At 37.7% G+C, this 17,492-nt stretch overlaps 7 protein-coding genes and 1 pseudogene across 8 annotated transcripts; 2 read left to right on the top strand and 6 right to left on the bottom strand.

The window, feature by feature from the left end:
- Positions 1-484: 484 nt before the first annotated feature.
- On the bottom strand, positions 485-1,250 carry BDF20DRAFT_990159 (uncharacterized protein; the record flags this gene model as incomplete). The annotated part of the gene is made up of 3 exons (XM_053085313.1): positions 1,084-1,250; positions 730-1,049; positions 485-509 (listed from the first exon to the last, which is right to left on the bottom strand). The coding sequence occupies exons 1-3, from the start codon at positions 1,180-1,182 to the stop codon at positions 485-487; spliced, it is 444 nt and encodes a 147-aa protein (XP_052933715.1). The 5' UTR covers positions 1,183-1,250.
- A 4,574-nt stretch (positions 1,251-5,824) lies between these two features.
- Positions 5,825-6,145, bottom strand: BDF20DRAFT_710856 (uncharacterized protein). The gene has a single exon (XM_053076094.1). It carries the CDS (start codon positions 6,084-6,086, stop codon positions 5,925-5,927), a length of 162 nt encoding a protein of 53 aa, XP_052933714.1. The 5' UTR covers positions 6,087-6,145; the 3' UTR covers positions 5,825-5,924.
- Positions 6,146-6,270: 125 nt separating this feature from the next.
- Positions 6,271-6,578, top strand: BDF20DRAFT_1003135 (uncharacterized protein; the record flags this gene model as incomplete). Its single annotated transcript, XM_053074643.1, has 2 exons — positions 6,271-6,329; positions 6,432-6,578. 2 exons carry the CDS (start codon positions 6,271-6,273, stop codon positions 6,529-6,531), a joined length of 159 nt encoding a protein of 52 aa, XP_052933713.1. The 3' UTR covers positions 6,532-6,578.
- A 453-nt stretch (positions 6,579-7,031) lies between these two features.
- On the bottom strand, positions 7,032-8,086 carry BDF20DRAFT_887409 (uncharacterized protein). Its single transcript, XM_053082035.1, has 3 exons — positions 7,609-8,086; positions 7,445-7,533; positions 7,032-7,364 (listed from the first exon to the last, which is right to left on the bottom strand). Exons 1-3 carry the CDS (start codon positions 7,956-7,958, stop codon positions 7,105-7,107), a joined length of 699 nt encoding a protein of 232 aa, XP_052933712.1. The 5' UTR covers positions 7,959-8,086; the 3' UTR covers positions 7,032-7,104.
- A 140-nt stretch (positions 8,087-8,226) lies between these two features.
- On the bottom strand, positions 8,227-9,863 carry BDF20DRAFT_887402 (alpha/beta hydrolase fold-domain-containing protein). Its single transcript, XM_053082034.1, has 5 exons — positions 9,488-9,863; positions 9,327-9,384; positions 9,041-9,245; positions 8,654-8,932; positions 8,227-8,560 (listed from the first exon to the last, which is right to left on the bottom strand). The coding sequence occupies exons 1-5, from the start codon at positions 9,757-9,759 to the stop codon at positions 8,391-8,393; spliced, it is 984 nt and encodes a 327-aa protein (XP_052933711.1). The 5' UTR covers positions 9,760-9,863; the 3' UTR covers positions 8,227-8,390.
- A 1,494-nt stretch (positions 9,864-11,357) lies between these two features.
- BDF20DRAFT_t133 lies at positions 11,358-11,423 on the bottom strand (annotated as a pseudogene). The gene has a single exon. The product of its transcript is annotated as a tRNA-OTHER (tRNA).
- Positions 11,424-14,410: 2,987 nt separating this feature from the next.
- BDF20DRAFT_838214 (Lactonase, 7-bladed beta-propeller-domain-containing protein) lies at positions 14,411-15,599 on the top strand (the record flags this gene model as incomplete). The annotated part of the gene is made up of 2 exons (XM_053079132.1): positions 14,411-15,400; positions 15,492-15,599. The coding sequence occupies 2 exons, from the start codon at positions 14,411-14,413 to the stop codon at positions 15,597-15,599; spliced, it is 1,098 nt and encodes a 365-aa protein (XP_052933710.1).
- Positions 15,600-15,679: 80 nt separating this feature from the next.
- On the bottom strand, positions 15,680-17,379 carry BDF20DRAFT_824588 (uncharacterized protein; the record flags this gene model as incomplete). The annotated part of the gene is made up of 8 exons (XM_053077908.1): positions 15,680-15,724; positions 15,902-16,258; positions 16,327-16,389; positions 16,463-16,663; positions 16,744-16,863; positions 16,941-17,078; positions 17,149-17,271; positions 17,341-17,379. Coding segments are annotated over 8 exons (1,086 nt in total), but the record flags the coding sequence as incomplete, so codon positions are not given.
- Positions 17,380-17,492: the final 113 nt, after the last annotated feature.

Raw genomic sequence — 17,492 nt, 5'->3', positions numbered from 1 at the left:
CATCGAAAAGCTCAATCAAGTATTTTGTATGCTCAGGAAATAGTTTTTTAGCAGTATTTTCATTCTTAGGGCCTTTCTACTCGCTGCTGTGATATTTGTGGTTGTTTTATGCTTAGTGAACGCGACTTATAATTTGATAAAAACTGTAAGGTGAAATGAGTCACCTTTAGTCCTTTTATTATACACTGAAAATCAGAGAGGTAAGCGTTCATAGCGAACTGAATGTTTGTATTGACAACAAAAGAAAGAAGGAAAGGATAAAACAAAAGAGTTAAATACTTGTACCTGAATTTCTCAACCAGTAATAATGCAGCGTTATAGATGCGCATCTTTAGAAATACAAGATGACGTGTACAAGTGTTATTATGATTCTATGATCATAATAACGAGTCAAATGCTTAAAAGTGTGTCTAATTCGTCTTTATATATTATAGGAGGTATGGAAATACTACAGCTGGGAGGTAAAATAGTACCGTCACTTTCATTATACTCTCTTCTCATCTCGAAAGCTGTATGTTGTATATGTTATAGTAAGAACAGAGAGAGAAAAGAAAACAAAAGGAAATCTGTGAAAACCAAGTTATCTTCTTTTTATTTCGATAAAGAATGAAGACAAAAACCACGTAGGAAAAAAAAGTACTTCTATTTATATTTGTGGATATTGTAAAAAACTTTTTCTATCGGGACCCTTAGGTACAAGATGACCTGATGATAAAAGAAAAGACATACCCAATTGTTACTGCACGGTTCATCATGCTAGAGCGGTGCCTTGACCGATTGGATAGGTATAAGAAGGTAAGTGATGAGCTGATCTGGCTAACGGTTCCTTTAACCAATACCTCGGCAGATTCATTATGACTAATGGGACGGATAGGATAAATCATCTTTACTTCTGCCGATATCTCCATTTCAGTCTTATTGAATTCTGTCAGAATGTAAAGAGTTAAAGTAAGGGATCCACAAGTTAGATAATAGCTTAAGTAGATTAGATTTATGTATTGTGGTTTGATCTGCTGAATAAAGTTATCTGATTTAATCAAATCCAAATACTATAATATCTTATTCCTAAATAAAGTCAATTACTAATACAATGTTGTCTCGGATGTACAGATGAAATATTCTTCCGTAAAAGAAAAGAATTGTTCTGACAAATCTATCACTCGCGGTTATTCTAACCTTCATAAGGATCTGTAGTCTCTTATTTCAGTATTATGTAATAATCCAAGAGTAATATGCTGTTGGATACAACAGTTGGTTCGATTCTTGTACGCTGCTGAAATTTTTTCAGCTTTGATCCCTTTCTCTGCTTCCTAGGGTTTTTTAATGCCGCTATCAAGGTGGCTCTCGGTCGGTGTTGGTGTTTAAACAAGTTATGAATAATTGCGGTGCCCGCCCAGGCTTAATTGAGCAAGATCCCGAACCGCGCCCAAAGCCTTAGCCTACCAATTATAATGATTAGTTTAACCTCTTCCCCCTCCCCTCTCCCCCCAATTAGATAGTATGCTTTTTCGCCCACCACGGCACCCTGACCGACACTATGCATTGCTCTATTCTCAAGAAAATCGAGCTTCCCAGAGAGCTTCAGCTTGATCTATGTTTATTGTGGAAAGCGGTACGGGTCGAAGTGTGCCTGGCAAGTTGTTGATATATGTTGAGTAAAGGAAGGGAGATAAGATTGAACCTTGTAGTACCCCATTCTGGTTTAAAGCGGTATGACCTAGTGTTCTGTAATAGGACTTCCAGGTGGACATCATCAAATAAGTTTTTAAGGAGACAGAAAAGAGGCTTTGGGAAATGGGGCGCCAAGATTGACGTGTTTGGTGAGATAACAACTACAATACTCGAGTACGTACAACCAGGTAGAGAATACATTCTACCACGGTCTATCTATATTGCATCTAATATAGGTTATGTACAACATAGAACAAGAGACAGGCCTAAGTATAATAATCACACAATAAGCATCTGAACCTGAAATTAGTGACTAGCATACGCGTCCTTAAATAATATAATTCCCATTAAACCTCACAAAGTATATAATCCTTCTACTTCATCTGAAGAACAATAAAGACACCTAGGTCCATAGTCATCGACTTATAACAGTTATCAGTTTTCATAATAAGCAAATACAACAAAGATAGACCAGGTGTAGTCGCGGTTTACTGTGTCATAAGCCGACTTTATATCCAAGAAAGCCAAAATAGGTTGGTAATGGTGAATATGACGAACAAGATTACAAATCTCAATGAAACAGAGAGCTCGGTCTAGAGATCCACGTGCTTCACGAAAACGTCTTGAGCGATATCAAGTGGAGGGCTATGCTCTATGAGGTAAGGGTAAATGCATCGTTCAAATAATTTCCTAAATACTGAGTATTCAGTTGTTACGTTTTACTATGAATCATGTCGGTGAAGAGGCCAAATAAGCAGACTATGAAAAGAAGTTGAGACGTAGTTATTTCGTTAGCTTTTAAGATCCCTTATAAAAAGAAAGTGAAAATAGAAAGCGCCCCCACCCCCACATCTAAAAAAATTGTATCTCGCTGTGCGACCATTTGGGTTTTTATTTTCGTTTTAAATATCGGTGATATATCCAGTTACTTTAAAAGACTTATAAAAATAAAATAAGACAGTAAAATGACCAGACACAACAAAGATACTCTTTATTCAAGTTTGTTGAGAATGATACTTTTATATGAGAAACGGGGTTATTAACGGGTATTCAACTATTAATACAACTGAACTAAAACTATCATGAGAATGATAAGATCTTAGCCGCAAGCGGGTGTCAAAGTAGATGTGTATCAGATTGTCAAGCAGGTACTGAAGTCGTTCTGTAGTTTAAGACGTATAGTTGTATCTTGGATACAACAATCGGTAAAGCTTTGTTTATTGGGGGCTAAAACCTGGTACAGTAAATACATTGGTACTAGCGTTATTTGCAAAGAAAGAATTTCCTATATTGTTAGTACATGTAGTGCGGGCTTCAGGATTTGATAAGTTTTGAAAACAGTCACACATATAATAGTTGTTATTCTGAAAATTGAAGTTAGAACTTGATGTTACACTTATACTGTTTGCTAATCCAAAATACCACGTAACCTGAGTATTCACTTTGCCTGAAGTCAAACAGAAATAATAACAAGTATTTGTATCAAGTACGGTAGTGGTAATCATTCTAAAATCAGGATAATTCTGAACACTGGTAATACATCGACTACTATTAATATCATATAACGGTGCAGGTAATGCTGTAGGTGCTGGACTAATAGTTGCAGTTTCAGTTGTTGTAGCTGTTGTTGTAGCTGTATTTGTAGTAGTGGTAGTTATCGGAATAATAATGGTATCTGTCATAGTTATAGGTTGGGTAAAAGTGCTGATAGTAGGTACAATTTCTGTGGTAGTGGTACCGACAATAGCAGTTAATGTGGTGGTGGTAGGAATTACTTGCGTAGTGGTTGTAGGAACTGGCACTTCCTCAGTAGTGGTTGTAGGAATTACTTGCGTAGTGGTTGTAGGAACTGGAATTACTTGCGTAGTGGTTGTAGGAATTACTTGTGTAATGGTTGTAGGAACTGGCACTTCCTCAGTAGTGGTTGTAGGAACTGGAATTACTTGCGTAGTGGTTGTAGGAACTGGAATTACTTGCGTAGTGGTTGTAGGAATTACTTGTGTAATGGTTGTAGGAACTGGCACTTCCTCAGTAGTGGTTGTAGGAACTGGAATTACTTGCGTAGTGGTTGTAGGAATTACTTGCGTAGTGGTTGTAGGAATTACTTGTGTAATGGTTGTAGGAACTGGCACTTCCTCAGTAGTGGTTGTAGGAACTGGAATTACTTGCGTAGTGGTTGTAGGAATTACTTGTGTAATGGTTGTAGGAACTGGCACTTCCTCAGTAGTGGTTGTAGGAACTGGAATTACTTGCGTAGTGGTTGTAGGAATTACTTGCGTAGTGGTTGTAGGAATTAATTGTGTAATGGTTGTAGGAACTGGCACTTCCTCAGTAGTGGTTGTAGGAACTGGAATTACTTGCGTAGTGGTTGTAGGAATTACTTGTGTAATGGTTGTAGGAACTGGCACTTCCTCAGTAGTGGTTGTAGGAATTACTTGTGTAATGGTTGTAGGAACTGGCACTTCCTCAGTAGTGGTTGTAGGAATTACTTGTGTAATGGTTGTAGGAACTGGCACTTCCTCAGTAGTGGTTGTAGGAATTACTTGCATAGTAGTAGCAGTAGAGGTAGTTGTCAATGTATTGGTACATTCATTGACATTATGATCTGGGTGGGGATTACATCCTTGGAAGGCATCGCAGGTGCCGCCAATAGCGTGGTAATCGTGGATTTCAACACCGGCACCCAAGTCGGACCAAGTATAGTCCCTACCTACGACGGTACCAGCAAAGTTACCTGTAGTACCATCAATAATGTGGGCTAGAAATAGAAGAGAGAATGGAGTTATTAGGCTATTTTTGTTTTTTCTTATTTTCATACATGTTTACTGCAGAAGATTGGCTTACCTTCCGGGGCCATGATCAAACCACCCAACTGAGAAGCAGTGGCACGGTAAACGGTGATTTCACCGTCTCGCAGGTAGACGCCTCGGTCGTCAACGGGATAAATGTTCCAAACAACTCTACAAGGATTGAGACTATCAAGAGGATCATTGGTTCGAAGGGTGACGGTGCCACGATTGATGACAGGAATCTATGTATCGTCGAAAAGGAGGGGGTTAAAAGAGGCATATGGACGAATGGCATCGAATGATAAACAGCGTTTTTCTACTTACATTAAAGACATAAGTCTTATTGGGATCAATAGGTTGGAAACCGTTCCAATTACCTGAGCCTAAAAGAATATTGGAAGGGTCTGATTCCGTATTGGGGTCTCGACTACATTGCATTCCCCCGCATCCGCCAAAAGTGATAACCTCGTAGTCAGCATCGGATCCGAATTGAGTAAATGCGCCATTGGGTTCGATGATAGCAGTAGGATCCATATAAGCATAGCCTTCATTGTTATCTAGGGCAGCTTCTCGAACGGCAACGAAATCGAAATCGCCGGTGCCAAGTTGGTTAGACACTTGAAAGCCGGCTTCTGACTCTCTAATTTGGGTCAGGGTGCCACCGCCGGCGATCAAAGCGTTACCGTGGACTTGTGTATTGGAAGTAATGGCAGTTCCCCCGACAACAAGACCCATAGAACCGATGGAGGAAGGATTGTCATCACAGTTAGAGTCGTTGTTGGCGTTAACAACAGAATTGGGAGCAGTGAAATTGCCACCAACAGCGAGAGGGCCCATGGTACCAGAACCACCACCCGTTTCAAAATTACCAAAGAAGATGGCATTGAAATGGCCGAACTGTAGTAGACATTATGTTAATAGATGAAATGGCATTTCATGACAAATAGGATAATCTTTTTTCTTTTTCCTTCAATACTTACAGCATCGTTATTTAATCCATAACCAGCACATGTACCGGGAGTTTGAGTTCCGGGAGGAGGAAACACAGGATTAGGATTACCAGGATTAGGATTACCAGGATTAGGAGGATTAGGAGGAGGGAAAGGAAGTATACTATGACCTTGATGGGATCCATGATAGGAGCCTTGAGGAGGCATTACAACGCGACCTCTTGCATAGACGCTTTTGACGACGAGCAACGCTGAGAGTGCAATAGATAAAAAGTGAACCATAGTAAAAGAAGAGGATAATTTTATTTAAGTTGAGTCTCTACTTTGTAAATAACCATAGTAAAAGAAGAGGATAATTTTATTTAAGTTGAGTCTCTACTTTGTAAATGAAAAAGGGCGCGAGACCACGATAGATGAGCTTTCATTTATAACAAGGTTGGCGGCAATTTCAACAAAAATATTTGATTGCTTATTTCAATTGAAACGGACCGCATTCCACCCTTCGAAGCTTATATCAACGTATCAGTAACGAAATGCTTAAGCAGCAAAAATGATGAATAAGACTCTTTATATATGATGGTGTATTGACTATGGACATCTTGAGAGCAAATAAGCGAAAGACGCTCTCATAGGGTTCTAAGTATTTCCTTAATGCCCACTGGTCTGCGGAAAACATACAAAGACTTGGGTCCGACTGACTCACTTATTGTCCGCTTAATAAATCGAGAGTGAGCCCTGATTCGGGTCTTTTTTTTTTGGATGTGTGCATTATGAAAGGCAGAATCCTTTCAGATGGATAATTCGTCGTTCACAAAGTCATTCTTAACGCTATGATATTTTTTAAATTTCAAAAATTGGATATGTTTGCAGGTGCCCAAGAGAATGGTATGGCTGCTCCTAATCCTAAATCTACAGTTGGGTTCTACCATATATGGCTACCCCGCACTACTATATATAGTATTACATTAAAAAAGATAGTAATTTACCCGCATTATTGCTAATTATATACTGCAACACTTAGAGTCTCTGTTCTCGTTGGTGTTCTATGGGGTGCTTTGAAGCGACGAGAGGCTGCTGGTGATTTGCTCGTATTAACCATTGATGAATACCTCACCTCTTGACCATGCAACAATTGCCACTGCAACACCGTTGAAGCATTGAAGACTGTTCCAGGCCAAAGTATCCTTGCCTGTAAAACCTGTTCGATACTTTGGAACCGGGACGTCAATGCTGCAAAAAACATGTTGGCAATTAGCGTGTCAATATGGAAGTCAACGGGAAGACCTACTGAGTTTTATAGAAAACCAACGAAGTCACCCGCATCAACCGATTAACATTATCCTCTAATCGCCAGAACGAAACTGGCTCGACTTTTACATGAAGATCTATCTAGAAAATTGTAGTGGCGGCTCGTAAATTTGCTGCGGAATTCTAAACATCAATCTATACTAAACTTGCCCCACGCAACATCGTGGTCTTACCGAGGGCCTGATCACCACGGTGTATCCGGTGTAAATGGTGTAAATGGATTTTGACCCGTCTCCACCATAAGTAAAAACACTGTACATGAATATCCAAAATCAGAATTCATATCTTAATACTAGGCGAACTTCAATTCGAATACAACAAAAAATTCACTGATTTTTTATTTTGATATCGTTCTGCAATATGTAGGGGTAATATAATAATCATGCTCAATGTTCTTTGATTTGGAATGGCTCTTTGAATTGCCAATGGTCCGCTCCACTTAAGGGCACATTGCCCACTAACACACCTTCCCTAGCTTTCCTCTTTTCTTTAGTGCTTATACCCATATGATCATCTCGCTCTTTAAGAAGTTGAGGATTGACCTGGCCATCCTTTGTAAATGCCATAACTAATTGGGGCGGTCCGTAGGGTACTTTTGATGAGCATTTGTTATTATCGTCTACAGGCCACAGTTGCCATGTTTTACCTTAATTTTCATCATATTCAACATAATTTATCATTAATACAGAAAAACATTTTAGAAACTATATAAATTGATACTCTTACCATATGTGTTTATAATTGCTTTCAATTGTTGATTCTCAGTGGCAGTAGCAACTGCATTCGGGACGAGTGATTTGGATGTCATTACCAACCTATTTCATGAGCAAATTAGTATGGTTGAGAGCTTCCAACATAGCAAAGAAATTCCATCAGAATTTAAGACTTACATGCCGCTCTCCACTTCATATTTATGAGAATGCCAGTATTTCTTTTCTTCTTCCGGAAGCTCCTTAAATAATTTATCGGAAATGATATATTCCACAGCAATCAGCTTTGCGTTTGGTCCATCATCGTCATATATCAAACATTGTCGACGGTCCTCATCCAACATGGAACAGAAATGATAGGCGACAATTTGCTTATTAATATTGTCGCAAAAGGGATGAATACCACAAAAGCTCTCACAGACATTACTGAGAGGTTTGAAATTTTGCAATGCTGAAGCGCAAGTAGACATCACGGATGTTAAGTTGAGTTTGCTACCGGTTTCTGTATTTTCAGCTGCTGAATTGGACATTCTATCTTACACTAAATGATTACAGGGATTGCAAAAAGTAATATTAAAGCACTCAAAAAAAGAAGAAGAAAAAGCGTTTGAATTAAATTTATATTGTAATGTTTGCATGGGTACATTTAGTGAGAACTGGTTTTTTCTATCTTTATGAAAAGAACATTTTGTAACTTTTACATTGTTATGACGCCAGTTTTTGTTCCTGACTTGTTTCGGAACCCCTCTTCACTCCAGTGCTGCATAACTTTTGTGTTACGGAGAACCAAAGAGCTTTTTTTTTTTACGTTAATCTCTACTACTGAACAACTCCTTCAGAATGTTATCGACTTTATTTATAATGGATTAATCAAAACGATAGGATAGCCTCGTGTAAAAAGGTTAAATATTTTGCTAATCAATATATGTACGAGCAGGTATGTATATCGTAGTATACTGACCCTAAGTGCCGAATACTCTTCGAAGGGCACCTGTTGTCGCATCAATTACGATGAGCGTTTCTTCAGAATAAAGAGGTGCAGCAGACATAAAACCATGGATAGCAGCGTTTATTCTGACAGCAGTGACAGGTACTTTGGCCAATAGCAGTTTACGTGCGTACTCTTCACCTTCTACAATAAAGACGTAGCAAAAGTAAATACAAAACCGGCATATATTTTAAGCCTACTGTGATTTTTGAGAGACAAGGCGCAAACAGTTCTTACCATTAAGTAACACATCAGCCTCACAAGTCATCAAGAAAGCAGGAGGTAACCCTTTCAGATCCTCTATGGATGCTTTTCCAGGACAGAAGAATATGTTATCATCTGTAGCTTCATCTGATTTGTAATTGTCATGGAACATCTTTGATAAACCTACGGGTACAAGGAAACCTTGCCCGTACTTTTTGTATGATTCGGAATCAAAACTGTTCATCAAAACAGGATAATAAAGAATTTGATATTTGATGCTATTTTTGAGCGCATTTCTCTGTTTAGCCAGCACTGCATACAAGCCAAAAAAATAATAGATAAGCAATTCAAAATGGTAATTCATTTTCATTTGTTGCAACCAAGTCAATCAACTTAAAAGCTACTCGTGATCATCCTTACATGTTACTGCAGCGGTCAAATTCCCACCAGCTGAATCTCCACCAACAGCAACACGGGTAGGGTCGATATTCCAACCAGCTGCCACCTCAGGATCTACTGCAGAAGAGACCATAGTGTAGCATTCTTCTAGGGCAATAGGAAACTTTGCTTCTGGGCTAAGGGAATAATGGACATAGAATACAGCGCAGTTTGCTTCCGTAGCAAGCTTTTAGCATGTAAAAGGAGTATATCAACATATAACAAATATTGACTTGCAATGAGATTTCTATAGCAATTCAGTTTGTACCTTAGCCATTAAAAATGGATGTCCATCTTCGCCTTCTAAACAAAATCCCCCTCCATGGCTATTGATTGGGGCCGTCAATTACAAATTTTTTTCTTTTCTTTTTTTTCTGTTCTTTTTTTTCTGTTCTTGAAGGAAATATAATATAGTTTATAGATACTTACAAATATATGACGGCTGGTAGAGTAGACATATTCTTGATTCCTTTTGGTCTGTATATATCTACTGGAAACAAATGGCCATCTGTGTGCGAAGGAACTATAATGCTTTCAATATCTACCTCAGGCCTGAGTACATCGTCGCTCAACTGAGGTTTTGGTGTTTGACGGATATGTTCTATAGATACTTTTGTGGGGTCAATATCCAAAGGGAAAGATGCTGCTACTGTTGCGTGAATCGGATTGAGAAAGCTATAGTCAATATTTCTGGTAGACATGACAGAATATGAATGATGATAAAAAGAGTACGTTTAAAGAAGAATTTTATTGACAACAATTTTTATAGTTTCATGCATGCGATAGATGCATATCTGAAACTGTTCGGTAAAATTCGGTATTCAAAACGAGCTATAAGCTCTCATGAGGGGAAGAGACGAAACGGTAAGGAATACAAAGAAAAATGGTGCTAACGTAGGATTGATGACAGTGATTTGCATTTAAAAGTCATATCATTTGTTTGTTAATTTTGTCCTAATTTAGAGGATTTTTAAGTGCTCAAGCTTTTGCAGGCCAATGAAATCATCTGTAACTCAATCACTACTGTTTTTCATTGAAGAAATATACATTATATGTTCCTTCAGAAACTATCAATTGATTGCAATTTTTTGCGCTGCCTGCTCTTTATACTACTATGAAGATCAAAAATGTCATTGTATGTTGAATTGCAGGAGAAGTATTTACATTGACTTAACCCTATAGGAAAAAGAAAATTGATTCGTTCAATAGCAATCTTAAACGTGGAATCAAAGTGTAAATTTATCTCTAAGTGTTTCGATTCATGGGATGCGTTGTCAACTTCAATAATAAATACCTCAATAAATCTTGATAGGCTAAAGAAGAACATGAATTTAATGTAATTAGATTAGCCATTTTGTATGAGAAGACTAGGTTGTATTGAAGAGATGTCCCTGCGTAATTGATATAAAACGGATATGAAATAAAAGCAATGATAAAACACACTGATGTTGTTCGTATGTGATTTATCTAATGACAGAAGAATTATGTTTTCCTTCCTAAACTGAAAGGGTATATTAAAGAGTACTGACGTGACGATTGTAAGGTATTAGAGTCAGCAAAGAGCGGGTTTTACTTCTTCCAATATATTCGTTATGCTTACATGGTCTTCAAAGGAATGTTCCTGGTAGTAAGACGCAACATCCCGGCAGATCAATGTACCGCTCCATTTTTTTCTACGTTTTGAGTAAATTGGCACCTTTACCAACGAAGTCTGACGTATTCAAAGTTTAGGATGTCCAACGTAGTAAAGAAGAAGAAGGGTTTTGTCGAAATCATATTTTCTTGATGGCTTTTTGTATAAGCTTCGGCACTGATTTCACCAGTAGAGTGGTACAAAAAGTGGCGCGAACAATATTGAGTACTATGTACATTCAGCGGCATTCTAGCGTAGTTTTTTTTTTTATGTTTTTATTGGTATCCCACTTACGTTTAAACAAGGATTTTTTTATTATACAATTTTTTAAACCCAATGGGCACACAGATAAACTACATATCAAAAAATTGCCCGGGGCAGCTCGAGTTGAGAATAGAGCGAGGCATAGTGTCGGTCAGGGTGCCGTGGTGGGCGAAAAAGCATACTATCTAAATGGGGGGAAGGGGGAAGGGGCTAAACTAATCATTATAATTGGTAGGCTAAGACTTTGGGCGCGGTTCGGGATCTTGCTTAATTAAGCCTGGGCGGGCACCGCAATTATTCATAACTTGTTTAAACACCAACACCGACCGGGAACCACCTTGATAGCGGCATTAAAAAACCCTAGGAAGCAGAGAGAAAGGGATCAAAGCTGAAATATATCAGCGGCGTACAGGAATCGAACCAACAATCGTTGGTTTTGGAAGCCAAGGCGTTAACCACTCCACAGACTCTTTGAAGAAAAATTCGGACTTTTTATTGGGAAAGTTTATACTGGTTATAGGAAAATTTTGGACTGATCAATTGTTAGATTGGGATTCTTTACGAAGCTGTCTCAGACCGATTTCTTTTGCATCCCAAGATGGTCACAAACACTTTTTTCTTCCATAACCGATCCACCAACCACCTCATAATGAAGCGACCAGGAGAATATAATGTGAAACCGCGGTTGCGCTCACATCTTTGGGCCAAGTACTCATAGATTCTACAGTGCAGCTTCAAGCCTACGTCAATAGATTGCGGGCAGGCTCTTCTATAGATACCGACGACCCAGATCAGGATTTAGAAACATCACTACTACGACGATTGGCCAACAGTGCCCTTTGGCCTCATTTGGCTTCAGCGTTTAGACTTTATCCTAACAGCTGAATACAACAAGTAGCAGATATAGGGGTAGTTCCCAAACGGATGTTCAATCTGTTCTGGTCCCTTCCTTTGTTTCTTCCGGCTCGTGACCTAAGCTATCGCACCATTTTGAAAAAATTACCATGCTTATCAGTCTTATAAGCAGCAGGGGTAGTTTCATCTGCTATCTGCAAATTTTGTAATCATGATATTGATATGTTCGAACATTTCATAACCAGTTGCCCTCTACGCTGGCAGATATGGCAAGAAGGCCTCGCGGCATATTTCCCGTCCTTCTGCTTTGATCCTTGAAGCATCTCAGCCGCTCTCAGATTACACACGCCACTATCACCACCTTCGTCTGAACAATCTTAATTTTTCACCGTCTGATTCAGTATCCATTGGGCTATCTCGACTTCACTCTTCCGAATGATATCCATGACATTCCTTTCCACCCCCCATCGGTCCTTAGTAAAGCACACAATATTATTTTCCTTAAGCCTGCCTTCGACTAATTACCCGTCATAGAGCTTGTCTTTTCCTCTCCATGTCCCACCCCTCAGCGATGTGTGACTAATTTATTATTTTTGGATAAAGTAATTTACAAAAAAAAAAAAACAAAAAAAAAACGCCAAAAGTCGTATTTATACATGCTATGCAATAATCTGGTTCTTTGTTTATCTATGATCCAATAACAAAATCAAGTGATGAGAGGTCTCATTATCAAAGATGCTGACAGTTCCCTTAACGATTACCTGTATTTCATTGTTCAGATATCCTCAGTCTCCTTAACGATTACCTGTATTCATTGTTCAGATATCCTTAAAAAAGATTGAAAATAAAAAAAAAAAGTATAATTCTATCACTTTATTACAAGCGTCAAGGTCTTATCAAGTACAAGGAGCTCGGTGATACTTCCACAAATAGTAGCTGATCTTCTAATATATATACAGCAAGTCAATTCTTTGTTATGTTTTCATTTTAAGGAGAAGCTCGATTGTGATATAAGCGGAGATGACCAACTGATATATTGGATCTTGTCCAGCCGTCTATCTTGTGTACAATTCTAGGAAAGTGGTTACGACTGTTTATTTACTATTACTAGTAGGTCTTTAACTTGAGAACAATCAATTTCACAAGAAAAGTGCATTGCATGATGTAAATCTTTTGATTTAAATTCTGCTTAGAATAATATAGTATATTCAAAACCTATTATGCATCAAGTTCTAATTTATTGGCGCAAGAAACGACAAATCATCTGTGAGGTTTAATCGTATACAGAGGATGATACACGCTATGCACTTATCAATGGGCTTCATCCGAATGTGCTCGCAAGTATTTTGAAATTTGTTTGTCAGAAAATCCAAAATAAGTAAATACTGTATGTTTAAACAATGAAATGTACACGAGATATGAAACTTGTTTAGGGCAGCTCCTAAGGCTAAGTAGTATGTAAAAACCCATTAGGGTTCAAGGGTAATCAGGATCATGTTCTATTGGGAGGAGGGGTCAATTTTATCAGACTTTTCTTGAATATAATTGGCGATCTAATTTAAGAAAAGTTGTTAGCTATACTACTTTCACTTTTTCCTCACTTCTGTTTTTCTATATAACTGTTATCAAATATACTACTCTCTCTTTTCTTTTTCTCTATCTTTATCTTTCTTTCTTACAAGTTGCTTTAGAATCATATATTCTTTAGCAGAATCAAATGACATGACCCGAGCTTTATTACGAAGCTGAAGCTCTCATCAATGAAAAGAAGATCGACAAGTACGTATCCTTAACATTGCTTATGTCTGTTGGAAACTTGCGGTATACTGTAAACATTATATTCATCAGAATGATAATGTACTCTCTACTTTTCTAGGCATACTTATAATACGTATAAAAGGTCTTTTTGAACTTGGGAATATTGTGGTTTATCAAATTGGAATTTATAATGGGTTAAGTTAAGTAAAACAAAGAATTTCATTGTCGTTATTTCAAGTTGGAGTTCGGGTCTCATTGATATCTATTTACAATGAGTAATGATTTAGAGAAAGTGCGTGTTTGAAATCGTTCACCTAGTAGTTTAGGTGAATACATCAAAGGTATGTAGTGATGATCACCATCATAGCTTGAAATACCGTTGTAGAGCGCTAACAAATTATCGTGCTATTTCAACAGGGAAAGAAAGCCATCAGATACTCTGTAACAAAAATTGTAGTATTTGATGGAATTGTGTGATGTAATGGCGGCTAAAAATATGTATCATATTGCTCAAGAGATTTGGGCTGGTCATGGAAGACCTAGTACATTTTGCTGTCAATCACAAAGCGCCACATCGAATGTGGTTGTCTCCCCTCGACGGGAGACTGAAAAATTCTACATATTATCAAAAATATATCCAAAAATATTGTACTCCAATTTCCAAGTTTTTTATTCGTTTCATCTGAAAACCAACTCAACGCTGTCTGAATCTGAACCGAAAAGACTGTATCTACAAGCAGCTTAACCCCATGTTATGTTGACTTTGAAAATTGCAACTATATTGAAAATCCGACCTGGTTGATTCTTGCACTGCTCTTTTCCTTTGGTATAATTCAAGCAGCATGACAGAAATACCCGTTTATATATCCGGCTACACAAATAAAGAAAGCAGAGGCATATACCTTTATTCATTTGATCCTGCTACAGGTGTTTTAATACCCAAGGATTTAGCTGCCGAGTCAGTGAATCCTTCTTTCTTCACCATCAATAAAAGCAACCGGCATTTGTATGCTGTGAATGAAGTACAAGAGTATAAGGGTCAAAAGACGGGCTATATATCAGCTTATGTACGCGACAAAGAGACTGGTTTATTGACGCTTGTAAATGAGCAACCCTCTGCTGGTGAAGATCCCTGTCATTTAGTATGCGATTCAACTGGCAACTATCTTCTTGTCGCAAACTATTCAGGCGGCTCTATTGGCGTCCTTCCTATAATTTCTCCAGGTTCACCAGATTCAGCTTTAGGTAGAGTGATATCCAATCCCAACCATAACAGCCTTTACGACGCTACGTTCGGTGTAGCTAACCGTCAAGAAAAAGCACACATTCACTCTATTGACCTGGACCCCATTGCTCAGCATTACGCTTTTGCGAACGATTTAGGATGTGATCTGCTTGTCACCTACAAATTCGACCGTCAAAACAGTGGCGAGCTAAATCCATTTTCTACCTTCGAGTTCCCCAAGGGCGCAGGTCCTCGTCACTTGAAGTTTGCACCTAACCACAATAACTTTTGCTATGTGGTAGCAGAACTTTCAAACGAAGTCTTCATGCTGGAATTCAATTTCCACGAAGGCAAGTTTTACAAAGTTCAACAAATTCCTGCATTACCCGAGGATTTCAAAGACTTTAATCTGGGATCTGAAATCGATATATCTCCTAATGGTAAATTTCTATACGTATCTATGCGGGGTTATGACGCTATTACGATATTTTCTATCGATGAATGGTCAGGCAAGTTGTCCTTAGTAGGATACCAAAATACAGGTGGCAAGCATCCGCGCCATTTTACAATTGATCCTACAGGAAATTTCTTAATCGTTGGCAATATGGTAAGTAGCAATAATCAAAGAGGACTTTTTTCTTTGATCTAGTCTTTTATATTGATCTTCTCTTTTGTTTCTATTTTGCAAAATTATATAGCATTCTAATAATGTAGTCGTCTTCAAAATGAATCAAAATACAGGGTTGTTAACGCAAGTATCAACTGTAGACCATATACAACCAACATGCATTCAATTTTGGGCATAATTTGGAATAAACAAAGAGCTTTGATTTATTGAATTGGAAAAAATCCCATGTAATTGCAAACTTGTGATGATTTTGAATGATTATTGTGGTTGAAATCCTAGCAATTCTTGCATGCGTTGCTGTGTCTAATTTTGCATTGGTTAAAAAGGATTTAGGATATGTGCTTGCATAGATTAAATCTACTGCTCCTTACTTACCTTAGTTGTTAAATAATGGAATACAGCTTCTTTCATCCAAGGCTGTTTATAAAAATCAGTATCTCTCATCTCTTCTAGATTAACCTTACTTTCACCCAATATAACTTCCAAATCTCTAGCTTGACTAGCAATCCATTTATTAATAAAATCAACAGGTGATTTCGAGAATTGTAACAAAAAGTCGCGCTTGATTTTGCTGTTGTTAATACTTTGAACACACTGTACAATTTTATCGTCGAAGCCCATAATCTCTTTTTGTATTTGATTAGCTGAGATAATGTTGATCATTCTCTGACGTACATCGCTGTCAAGTTCTACATCAACATCGAAAGCTTTAGATGATTGATGAAATGGCTTATCAACTCGAATCATGTATTCAATGACAATAGGATCGAGTCTATTTAAATGCTGTGTGATTAATTCTGGTAATTGGCCAAAATGTAATTGAGGAAAACCGAATAACTACAACAGATATACGAGCGTGAATTCGTAATGACACTCTAGAAGATAACCTTCAATTAAACCTTTACCTGAGCTAAACGATTATCACATCGGATGAGCCTTTTATCCTCAGCATCCTGCAGTTTATGGTTCTGATGTACACCAAAAATAATTATCAAACATAGAAGCTAATGCAATAAATGTTTCGAAACTAAAATCATTTACCTTGCAATAATTCCAAATGCCCATAACAATTTCTGGCTTTGTTCCTACTCTGATATCCAAAAGGTCTGCTAAGGCAGGGCTTAATTTGAATTTTTGCGGATTGCTGTCAAGATGTATTGTGATTTTGGCGTTAACATTAATATCTCCTTTTCGTTTGATTTCGATGGTATCAAAATCAGGTGAATTAGGTTGCTTTTGCCACTACAATTTTAAAAAAATATTTCCAGATGTATACCATTTACGCATAGTGTGCAATTATTTCAAATATACTGTTTACTTACTTCAACGATATTTCCCTCCGGGTATAAGTTTATATCTCTATCTAGTTCGACCGTAATGGCACGGAAAAATGATGTAAGTTTTGGGGTCGGTTGTTGTGATTGCTGATGTTCACTCTCGGACTATAGATGAGAAAGAAAAAAGTAACTTTCAACGACTATATTCATCAAGTGTGCCTCATTAAACACCTTCTACTAACTTCTAACAAGCGACCATCAATCTTGAGTGTCCAATTTGGCGTTGTTCCATTACTCAAATCAAAGTTGTTTTCAAGATTTGTGGTGGTTCCTTGATCGTTTGCCGTGTTTGAAATAAATAAACGAAGTGTTCTATGCACCTATAAATTTGTTACAGGGCGGTTAGCAACATTCCACCTTAATAATTTAAGAAACTGCCTTTCTCCATACCTTCGTTGGCTTTCCTAAAGCTTCTTGTATGTCAAGTCTTTTTCTCATAATGGTAGCATCTAGCTTCTTTTCAAATTCAATTAAATCTGTATACAATTTCGCTTCTGGAACGAAGGATTCAACCTAAATTGTGGAAAATTTGAGAATTTTAGGTGGGAATATCCAGAAGTTTATGAAATATTTCAGACATACTTTAGCTGGCATATTCTTGTCCGTTGGTCTCTTTTTTCTATAAGAACAACGTAGAATACGCGATTGTTTAGATCAGAATATGAAGATCAAGAATTTGTGTTGTCGAGATTACTTGATGTGTTTCGTTAAAGTGTCTGCTTCACTTGGTCTTT

This window comes from Mycotypha africana (genome assembly GCF_025528875.1).
Source record: "Mycotypha africana strain NRRL 2978 chromosome Unknown BDF20scaffold_9, whole genome shotgun sequence".
NCBI lineage: Eukaryota > Fungi > Mucoromycota > Mucoromycetes > Mucorales > Mycotyphaceae > Mycotypha > Mycotypha africana.
This window is presented reverse-complemented; position numbering and strand designations above follow the sequence as displayed.